This window comes from Solea solea, chromosome 20 (assembly GCF_958295425.1).
Source record: "Solea solea chromosome 20, fSolSol10.1, whole genome shotgun sequence".
Classification (NCBI taxonomy): Eukaryota; Metazoa; Chordata; class Actinopteri; order Pleuronectiformes; family Soleidae; genus Solea; species Solea solea.
The window spans coordinates 18,517,464-18,529,125 of record NC_081153.1 but is presented as its reverse complement, the minus strand read 5'-3'; the positions used below and the strand labels follow the sequence as shown (position 1 = coordinate 18,529,125).

Sequence of the window (11,662 nt, the reverse complement as noted above, 5' to 3'; positions counted from 1 at the left end):
ATACACTGATTTAGCCTCCCCCCTTTGTGTGTGTGTGTGTGTGTGTGTGTGTGTTTCAGGTAATCACAGAGGGGACAGAAGACAGGGAGGAGTCCTGTCATTAGCTGACTATGTGCCATTGTCCCCTTAATGAAGCTATTGTGTGGGTATCTCATACAATTGTAAGGGCACACTGTGCGTGTGTGTGTGCGTGTGCATGTGTGTGTGTGTGTGTCTCCTGAGGTTGGAAACTTTTTGATTCTAAATAATACTTGTTTATTTCTCTCTTTATTTCACTGGAAGTCGCATCAGTCTTAAATCTCTTTTACATCTGAGACCAAGTCAAAACAGGGTCACTTATAAATAAGAAACACCAGGAAACAATAGCTAGATTATTTATTGTAGGTTTAAAATCATTAATAGCAATAAGGATTACAAGTTTGAGTTTGAACTGAGCCAGGACTGGGGATTATAGTAGTAAACACTTCAATTTGATTATTATTTAGTTATTATAATATGATACATGGTTATATTCTGAATGAATTATTAATTATTAATTATTTCACTTTAGCTGCTTTTAAATATAGATAAATACCCTCAATGTAGAAAAAGGTCATTTCTGCTCCGTTGGAGTTTGTTTTTTTCAGATGCCATTTCCAAACAGGTTTGATGTCTTCTGAATGTATTTTGCATAACAAAATTCTGGCCCTTTGCTTAAAACTGCCTTCAGGCAGCCAAATATGGAAATATAAAAATTATGTTTCAGATTCAGTTTAACCGTCACCGTGTGCTTGTGTGACGATCAAGTGTGCGTGCGCGTGTGTTTGCGCACCGTGTGGATGATGCCATCCTCCCTTGTCTAATTTGTTTTACAGAACACCTGGGCCTTCTCGCTCTGTCTGTGTGAGTGTGCTTAAATGGATCGGCTAGATAAATACAGGTGGGGTCCTTTTCTTCTCACAACACACAGATAAAGAGACAAAAACAGCAGACGGGATGCTGGAAATGGAAGTTTTATGTAAGAATGACAGGGTAAAGTGTAAAGAGACTGATAAAACTATATTTATAAAGACATGTATCATCGTTTTCCCCTTTGACTTTGGCTGGATTTTAAAAGGGTCACAAAACAACGTTACCATCAGGATGTTAGGGCCACATGTAAAAAACACATTGAACGAAAGAATGAATTCTGAGATTAAAGTCAGAATTCTCAGAAAATAAAGTCAGATTAAAGTCAGGATTCTCAGAAAAAAGTGAAAATGCTGAGATTTAAATCAGAATTCTGAGAAAGAAGTCAGATTAAAGTCAGAGTTCTGAGATAAAAAGTCATATTAAAGTCAGAATTCTGAGAAAAAAAGTCAGATTCAAGTCAAAATTCTCAGGAATTAAAATCAGATTAAAGTCAGGATTCTCTGGGGAAAAAAAGACAGATTAAAGTCAGGATTCTGAGAAAAAAGTCAGATTAAAGTCAAACTTCTCAGGAATTAAAATCAGATTAAAGTCAGGATTCTCAGAAAAGAAAATCAGATTAAAGTCAGGATTCTCAGAAAAAATTCCTGCAGTTTAATTTTATTGGCTCTGATACCTAATACCTGCGAGCACAAAAAGAGACACAGCAACATTTACCAGGTGTGTGGGGCTTTACAGTATGTGCCAAGAAGCCTGTTGTGTCATAATGATGAAACATTTTTGCATTAACTCCACTCAAACATAATGAGAAGTGTGTTTTTTTTTTTTTTTTTAAGCTCAATCAAAAATCATGGTTTTCTGTGCTTTTTGCCTTTATGATTACAGACCACTGGAATGTCTGCCATGTGACGCTCTGACAGCTGAGACAGAGCGAGGGCTACTGTACATGCTGCCACAAGCAGACTGCAAAGTCAAGGGCCAAGAGCCACAGAATACCTTCCTCTGCGTGCGTGTCTGTGTGTGTGTGTGTGTGTCAAAGAGAAAGAGTCCCACTCAGTGCAAGGGGTGAAAGGTGTATTCTACATACCTGGAGTGTTTTCACGGGGAGAAGCAGCTTGTCTGGACTTGGCCAGGATTGGGTATCTGAGTCCCTCTCTTTGAGCAGTTTCCTTTAATTTGTCATCCAGCTGCATGCATTCACATTAAATGATGCAGCACATGAACATCTTAAAGTGGTTGTTTCCATACTGGAGCTGTAGATGTACCTGAGATAAGAGAGCCATATATCTCTGGCATCTGAAAGTGGCTTTTTGTTTGAAATGTTCCTCTCACTTCTGCCCTTTCTGTATAAAACACAGGGAGTAAGGAAGTATAGAATAAAAAATACAAGTGTCAGTTTGTCATCTTCTCCCTTTAGGTGTCACCACAGCGGATCATCTGCCTCCATCTTGTCCTCTCCCTCATGTCCTCTTCAGTTCCACCATCTGTCCTCATGTCGTCCTTCACAACATCCCTGAACCTTCTCTGCGGTCTTCCTCTTTTCCTCCATCTTTAACATATTTCCCCCCTCACTGTATAAAACTGTGAAATAAATCTGTGCAATAATCTGCACATTTCCCTGTCACTTTCACATTATACATTATGTAAATATCTTGATAATGTGTTTAATATCTCCTCATATATTCATGTTTCTGTTTTGTATTTGTAATTGTATACTTGCTGACACTTAATGCAACTGTAACAAGTGATTGCTCCCCAGTGTTGGATGTAATCTAATGTAATCTAATCTAATCTGACTTGATAAATTGATACATTTTTGGAGGATGAACGTCTGTCCATTTAGCAAGTTTATGGTATGAGCCACTGACGTGACACTAACATCTCTTCACCTGATTCCTGCAATGTAAATATACTAGATTTACATATGGTTGTGTATAAATCTTTATGTGACTATTGCAACCACAGTTGTTGTTTTAAATCTGACATGTAAACCCATGTTGTTGATAACTAACAGTCACTGCTGGCCCACATATGAAAAACCAGTGTATGTGTGTGTGTGTGTGTCAGTGACCTGAGCCCAGACCTGTGTTTCTGGCATAAACACTGACTTTTTTAGGACCAGTTGTCCTCATGTGGACTGGTTAAATTCCGGGCTATGAATTGTGGTTAGGTTGAGTTCAGGGTTAGGCATCAACTGGTTATGGTTAAGGTTCGTGGAATTGTTTTATCTGGGTTATCCATATGAATGGAAATCAAAAGGCCGTGTCCTAACAGGAATAGCTGCGCAGACTTGTGTGTGTGTGTTTAAGTAAGAAATTAACCTCTCTCTGCCTGCAGGCAGAGTTTTCCCCCTTTTGATGTGATTTCCTAGAGCTCCACAAGGTCAGTTTTAATGAAAAAATGTGTAAACGCATTTGCATTGCATAACCGAAAAAGAAAAGAAAAAAAATAATTCTCCTCCTCCCTCTTCCTCAGAGGAAAGATCAAGTCGGCCGGGCACCGCCAGATCAATTCACGTTTTCAAACAAACATGACTGCGCTGATTTTAATCTGGTATCCAGGTCAGAGGTCAAGTGCTGGGGTTTGTGTGATAGCGGTGGTTTAATCTAATTTACCCGTCCTTAAAAAACATTACATCCTCCATCACCCCTCTCTCTGTCTCTCTCTCTCTCTCTCTCTCTCTCTGTGTGTTTGTGTGTGTGAGTAAAATCACGTGGCGTCTAAAGGCAGCAGGCAAAGTTACCACCAGCATGTGGATGTGTTGTGACTGCGCTGTGTCTTGTGGACAGCCCAACTGGTCTGGCAACATTGTGGCATGTCATAGTGTTGTAGCAGCAGTGAACTGTGGCAAAACCTGTTGGTTTGGACTGGGGGGAAAAAAAGGGAAAGTGTGAGGTGGTGTAGTACTGAGAGAGAGAGAGAGAGAGAGTGAGAGTGAGGAAGTAGCTGATGGGGAAGATGAAATCCATCTTCCTCTTCCCTCAACAGTCTCCAGAGAATGGAGGAGGACACACTAACCTCTGTGAACAAGTGTTTCTGCCTCACTGTGTGAACATTTGATGCCAGACATGGTGGAATAACTGTTGAATAATTATTCACTAACACTAATTCCATTTAGGACCAAATACACTGTGGAATAGTGTTAATTTTAACTCTTTTATGTTAATGTAACACTAAAATAGTATATTTTAAAACTCTTTCAGAAACTATTTAACACTTTTATTGTAACTTTAAAACTAAAATATTTCGTGTTGGATTTTATTGTAATTTGAACTGGTGTTGAATTGAGTCTTAATTTAACACAAAGTTTTACTGCGTAGCTGCAGAATTCACTCTTGACCCTCAGAGTAAAGTCACTGACCTTAGTTTGTAGTGATAAAACACAAAGTGTGGTGCGACAGGTAAATAAAAAAGCAGCTTGGCTCAGCTGAAAGTGAACCTGAAAGCCCCTGTGGCGGGAGGAAAAGAGCAAAATAGAGGCCAAAAAAAGAGAAAGAAATCTCAGACTGACTGCGGCAAACCCCTGCTTATTCATATGTACAATGGACAACCAGATAATATTCTCCTCTCCTATTGAATAGCTGACACCTGGAAGATTTGTTTTCACACAGGCCCTAAGGCTGGACAACCCCACCCAAACTTAAGCCAGCAAGTCCCTGCACAACAACCTCCAGGGTGGGGGAACTTGAGCAATGCATAGCTTTTGTCACTCACACCCCACCCTTTTCTTTTTTTTTCTTTTACTTTTCCCCTCTTCTGAAAGCATAATCACATCCTTCTCTCTCTTGAGATATTTCCCCCCTTTGACAAAAGACAGAAGGAATTGTCTGTCTTTTCATATGATGAGAAAATAGAGGTGACGGTGTATGTGTGTGTGTGTGTGTGTGTGTGTGTGAGTTTGGGGGTGGGGTGGTGGGCACAATGGCAGACTTTTCTCACAATGATAAAATTTCCTTTAAGGAAGTTAAGACACCTGCATGTAATGAGTAACAGTAACCATATGAAAATAGTTTGGTAATAATTGTGTAATAGGCAAGTAATATTATGGTAACACTGTATTATTGGCAGTACTAACTTTGTAATAATGTTTATGTGTGTGTGTGTGGTATGTAATACAGCTATGTGTATATATACATATATACCTGTATTTATTCATGTACTTTTTTGTTTGTATATACAATTGTACCTCTTACAAGTTTGCACACACCTTAATTTGTTAACTGATTGTTCATGTTGATGTTTTTCATGACTGCTCTATGAGCCCTTGAATTGCCCAGGAGGACAAATTATGTTTTTTTTTAAATTTAATTTAAACATCATTATATGGTAATTATCAAATTTGATTCACAAATATTTTTGATGAGAAGCTATATGACACTGATGGGAACTCATAGAAATTGCGATCGCCACACTATTACCTCATTGGAAATAACATAGTATTAACTCTAATAGTTTCTCCTTATTACCACAGAATTACTACTGTTATTACCAAGATGGAAACTGCATTAGAGATACTATAAGAATGGGGTTACTCTACTGTAGGGTGCAATGATGGTCAAAAACATCATCACAACAACAAAAGGTCTCACTCAGTATTGATGATCACAACAAATAGCAGGTGATTCAAATGTTGTATTGCTCTGAAGGCATCTCACAATTAAACTATGCTGTTTATTTCAGACAGCAGGTGTGTGCTCGACTTTGCAATGTTGAATGTGTAGCACATTTACATATTAGCTGAATTTAGTCAAATACTGAGCAGAGGAGAACAGCGCCACTGTTCCCACCTTTCCCACAGACACAGATACAAGAGATAAGTGTCTGATGTTGTCCGAGGAATCACATCACAGTCTGCACCACAGGCCATCGCCTACTACTGCTGCTGCTGCAGTGTTTGAGTAACTGTGATAAATAAAAAAAGAAAGTTATTTCCTGAATGTTTAATGGTGAAAATGGATGTTTCTAGGGCAGAGGCTCATGAGCAAGTCTTTAGATTGTGGTTATTATTCTTTTTAACTGTTATCAGTATCAGGTTATTAGTAGTTTTTAGCTAAAATAGTATATCATATGTAGACATATATATAGTATGTCACACTTTGAAGTTTGACAGTGGACATAGTGGTGATTTAACAGTCATGTAAAAAAAAAAAAAAAAAATGTATACAGTAGAGCAGTCTTCCTTCATACCTGCCCCCTAGTGTTACTTCTCAGACCAACAGCACAACATATAAAGCGCACAGGAATGCACAGTTAGCTACAATAATTTGGGTAGATGCGAGGAATGTGTTTACTTACAAAGTTGAACAAATCTCCAGTAACTTTGTATCACAGTCCAGCAGTGAGAGAGGAAAAAAAGTGAGAACCTGGAAGAGACACACTCTGTTTCTCAAATGATCTATTAAATCAAAGGATATATTGTTGTTGTTGTTTTTGTAAATGGTGAATGAAACAGTGGACAATGCAGACATAGGGTGTACTTGTGTGCATTATAATACATGTAATCTATAGTTAGTTTGTCTTCACCAGGCCAGGTGCAGCTGGGTCAAATCATGTTTGAGTAATTCATGTACATGTGTGTTCCTGACTTTCTCAGAACACAAGGTATATTTCTTGATGATCACTGAGTTACTGTCTTTTGCACAGACTGACCTAGAGTAATTCCCTCTTTTCACTTGTTACAGTGAGCCATGTAATTTATTTGTCTATTTATTTGAATTTTAATAATTTAATTGGTGGTCACTAAACTGCATTGTATTACAATCTCTATTGTAACTATAACTGAGAAGAAACTGAGGCTTAACATGCGGTAATGCAGTACAGTATGTATATTCTGTATGTATATAGACATGTATTAACCAACCCCTGCCGGTTGGGGGCAGCCTTGTCAGCATCTTATATCTGCAGCCTGGCAGTTAAACCGGTACATTCACTGACCCCTCCTATAATCGTAAACTTATGCATTATTACAATTAGAAATAAAATTAAATAAATCATATTTAATTCACCAAATATGCGTTGATACAGCACACCTGGAATGAATCTTTTATTTGTCGTTAAATGTGATTAATCCAGAAAACAAAGTATTATTTTGTTTAAACGCGTAAAACCGCACGTTTTTAAATGGAGATGGAATCTTACGAGTGTCCATGGACGCATCATTAGCACTCGGCTGTGTGTGAACTAAGCAGCTGTCACGCTTCTGTATGTGTGTGTCGGGGGACTCCTGGTGAACGCTAAGCTAACGACGTGTACTCTTTCGAGAGGTAAGAGTGTGTTGCTTCTTTAAAACAAATACACGAAACAAACGAGTTACAAATTACCGTTGTTGGTTTTCGTGAAGTGAGAGAAATGTTTATCAGGCTACTTAGCCGGTTAGCTTACGAGCTTGCCTGAGGGTTAGCGTGTGAGCTAACCATGTTACAGCTGGTTGACAATCAGATACATACATACGTGCCGGATGAAGTGTCACCTCAGTGACAATGAGACAACTATCTTGTGCAAACATTTTTGTCAATGGAACGCTACGTGGAGTTTAAACATGAAATGAGTTGGTGAAGAATATCTTTTAATATGGTTTATATACAGTTATTGCTCAAATGTATCTTTTCCCTCCTGCTGTACTGATAATATAGTTCATGCTAACAACTCTAGTTAACATTAAACCCACTCCTGATTATTTATAGCTGTAGTTAATAAGTAAGGCTGACTTATCATCAGGGTAAAAATGGGCAAATGCCCCAGGTCTGTAGACCAGCAGTGGCCCTAGATACTTCAGATTCAACCAGAGTGATAATTACAGTAAGTAACGTATGTTATGGAATGTACTGCATTAGGTACACAACTGAAACTGAAATGATAAGGGTCAAACTATAGATGTTGCACTGTTGTTTGATGTTTGACTTCTGCTTTAAACTTCAAGCTCAATTTAATCTAGTCATGATTAAAACAATAAATACTAACACCTTCACCACCACCCATCTGACCCTGAGATATTGTGTAAAAGGAAGTGATGTTTTTGTAGAGGAGGTCGATCCATAGAAATCCACACTGATGCACAATGCTGATGTACAATGTTGATTTTGTTTAGGTTCTTTGCTGATATGTATGGACAATTTTCTTTTTCCCCTCCATCTTACAAAAAATATAACACTAAGGATGACAAATGATACATAAAATCCCGTAACTTAATCGGACATTAAGTTAACAGACTACTAATGGTCTGTTCTCTCCACTTTGCCGTGTCCTCACCAGTGCTCTTATCTTAAATAAATCATCTGATGATGATTATTAAAAATGACAAGTAAGACCAATTTCCTATACTCAATATGTGTGGGTCATTCTTAAATTCCTGAATATTGTGAGAGAAGTACTTTCCTCATCACCCTCTCAAAATGTTATTACAGTTGCTTGTAGGAATATGCCCATGTACAGCCACTACGCTAAACATGTCTAATGCCTTGGTTCCTTCATCCACAGTGTTTTTCATATATTACGTAATCTCCGCCCTCATGAAGGTTAATAAACCTGTTTGCAGTTTTTCCACCCTTAACACCTGCTTCGAAGTTGACTGGAGTCAGACTGAAACTTTATCTTATTTGCTCTGCCTGACCTACGCTGGTTGCATTTGTTGCTTTTAAGAGAAAAATACATTGTCGCTATTTAAAGACCTCACTTTGGTCCAGTAAAAGAGTCATTCGACAACATACTGTAACCACAGACTCAGCATTATTTGTTGTTGTCCATTATTACTCATACTTTACCTTTTTAAATGTCACACTAATTGTGTCATTATACAACCCTGCTCTGTGAAAACATATACAAACCTATACCTGATATGTATCAACAATCATTAAAAGATAGAAATATCCACAACCCTGATGTTTATCAGTAAACATACAGTCTTTGTTTTCTGTCGTTATCCTTTTTAGACTTTGCAAGCATGGCACGTGGGCATCAGAAGATTCAGTCTCAGCAGAAAAATGCCAAGAAACAGGCAGAAATGAAGAAGGCCAAGGGTCATGATCAGAAGACAGCAGCAAAAGCAGCATTAGTGTTTACCTGCGCTGTGTGCAGGGTGGGTATGAAGCATCATCACTTTACAGTCCGCAGCTTTATTGTGCTCCCATTTAACCACTTTTTAAATTTGATCGTTTTCAACTCTTAGAATCCCTATTTTCATCCTCATGCAAGTTTCCAAAATGATAACTTTTTATTGTATGTATTCTTTATTCCACAGTCCCAGATGCCCGACCCAAAAACCTTCAAGCAGCACTTCGAGAGCAAGCACCCAAAATCTCCTCTGCCGCCTGAGTTGGAGGGAGTGGAGGCATAGACGGTCACCCTGGATACCTAACTGGATTTGTTTTTCGGCCCTGCACCAATTCTGCACTTGTCTCAGTCTGACAGCAATGGATGATTTCATGTACCTAAGTGAAGCAGTTTCCATAATGTGGGCTTTTACAGGCCGGGTTGCCTTTGATGCAGTCCTTCCTCCCTTCCAGTCCTGTTTTTTGCTTGTGTTTAATTACACAAGGTATGAAACTCAAAATACTGGTTTTGATCAGGGTCACTGACAGTTTTTTTTTATCATTCAAGTGATGAATTAAAATGTCTGCTTTCAGTCTCAGCTTCTGGAAAAAAAATAACAACAATAATAATAACAATAATAATAAAAAAACTCACTGCCCTTGCTGTGTTGCACGCACAGGTTTTTTTTTTTCTTGCTGCTAGCTATGTAACTCTTAAAATAAAGATTTAATTGAGTGTCTGATTAAATCGTTATAGCCAGCATGCCACATAAAGTAATCAATGTAGAGCAAAGCACAGATTTGGATGGAATAAAAACATAATGACTTAAATGTCAGTTTTAGATAGTTGCAAATCTGTTTTTATTATTTGGCCTAATCCAGTTTTATTTGGCTTTGAATGCTGATTATTAAAATGAAGTGGAGGCAGTGAGATGTTTTTCTAACACCAGTCCACCCACAGCGCCGTTTGCCTATTGTACTGCAGTGTTTAATCAAGTCCATCACAATTTTATGTCGGGTCATAAAAATGTGAAATGTTAATTTCTAAGCTGCTACATAAACTGCAAGCTAAAGAAATTTTACTGGAGCTTATCAAAAGCATTTGTACACTTGGAAAATGAATATTTGCTCCGATGTATTATAGCATTTTATTAAAATTTACTTTGTTGTATATATGCTTGTTTTTCACAGTTTTTTTATGATCTTACGATTGGTTGGATATGTATTATGAAGAGCCAAGCTGCATGTGGACTATGTGTCTTTCAGGTGATGTAATTCTGTTGGTACGTGTGACTAAAACACGCTCTGTTACAGATTCAAATCTTCCACCTAAGTTCAGTTTCTCAGCTGCTGTGCCCACAGTCCACTAAATCTTTTCTGTCATCTATAAAAACCTTGCATTCACTATTTCCTTACAGGCTCCAACTTGTATCTGCTTTACTAACACTGAGTCATTGTAGGATAAATAGGTCTCATGTTGAGACTCTCAGCTGGATGATTCACCCACCTCCTTACTTCAATCTTGCAAATGAGAAAAAATAATAATAATTCAGTCATAAAGTTTTTTTCGGTTTTTAATGTAGGCTGAAAACTGACAAGAGAAGGAAGGAGGACCGTACATGCTTAGGTTGTCTCAGAAGTAAAATCTTTAATTAGAAGTCATTGTAAGTTGTTAATTAGGTGAAATAATAATTCATTTCCCACTGGCTTCAGTTAATCTATGTCCAGGAATATAGTAATTTGCTCTCATTGTACTGTGACAAAGTCAAACACTGGATTTATGCTGTAAAAGGAAAGGACAGTACTTTCTAACCAACAAATTCCACCTAGAAGTTTTCTTAATTGGTTTATTTAAAGCTACAGTGTGTAATTGTGTTGGTTATTGTTGCTGTTATAACTCTGCTTGTTTGGTCTTCATAAACAGAAACAATGAGACATAATTTGTCCTCAATCTAGAAACAGGCTCTGTCAAGCTAAACTATCAGACCTGAATGAGGGAGCATTTATGTGTGTACACCTGCAGAGCAGGGACAGACCGGGCAGGAACTACTGAACGAGTTTTTTTAAGCAGCAGAATTGAAATGTTGTCTTTTCAGTCATACTCTGTTTTGCTTTACTACCACAATGTTGCTGTTACTTCCGTCTCTCCTGACATAAAATTAATCCCTTCCTGTGTGCAGTGGGAGAATGTCGCTGGAAGGAACACAATATCTAAACCCCAGCTGTACTGAGAGACACACAGAGAGAGTTGTGTGAAGCTGATAGACTTTTTCAGCGTTGAATGAACTCGTCTGACAATGGTTTGAATGTATCAGATGTGTTACATTTGGTACTACAGCTTTAAAAGACAGTGTATATATATTATTGGGGGGTTTTGACAAGCAAACATGTGATGTGCTTTTATTTTTGATACACTGTACCAGATTATAGTTTAGAGATATATTACATCTGGAGTCCTGTGGCAGGTTGGAAGAAGACAAAGGCAGTGCATAGTACAGCAACATACTGTACAACATTTACTTACAAAACATACTGCATACAGTCGACAACAAATTAATCATATACAGTATTTCAGATTTTCCTTCAAGTACCACCAGATGAAGCTCACGTACCACAGTTTGAGAACCATGGCTTTACAAAGTAGTTAATGTCCTGACTTGCAAAACACACTACAATGAAATTTACTAACTACCTCTGCCATGAGTCATAATGGGCGTTGAAGGGTAAAAGCTTAAGGGATATGTACT

The 11,662-nt window shown here is 38.0% G+C and overlaps 1 protein-coding gene across 1 annotated transcript; it reads left to right on the top strand.

Annotated features, from left to right (window-relative positions):
• The first annotated feature begins 6,991 nt into the window (after window positions 1-6,991).
• Window positions 6,992-10,088, top strand: znf706 (zinc finger protein 706). The gene is made up of 3 exons (XM_058618498.1): window positions 6,992-7,151; window positions 8,817-8,962; window positions 9,125-10,088. Exons 2-3 carry the CDS (start codon window positions 8,828-8,830, stop codon window positions 9,218-9,220), a joined length of 231 nt encoding a protein of 76 aa, XP_058474481.1. The 5' UTR covers window positions 6,992-7,151; window positions 8,817-8,827; the 3' UTR covers window positions 9,221-10,088.
• Window positions 10,089-11,662: the final 1,574 nt, after the last annotated feature.

Excerpts from the sequence above, each read along its gene's own strand:
- znf706 (XM_058618498.1), top strand. The coding sequence starts at position 8,828 with ATGGCACGTGGGCATCAGAAGATTCAGTCTCAGCAGAAAAATGCCAAG. Across the intron at positions 8,963-9,124 it reads TTACCTGCGCTGTGTGCAGG|TCCCAGATGCCCGACCCAAA; the intron begins GTGGGTATGAAG and ends TTTATTCCACAG.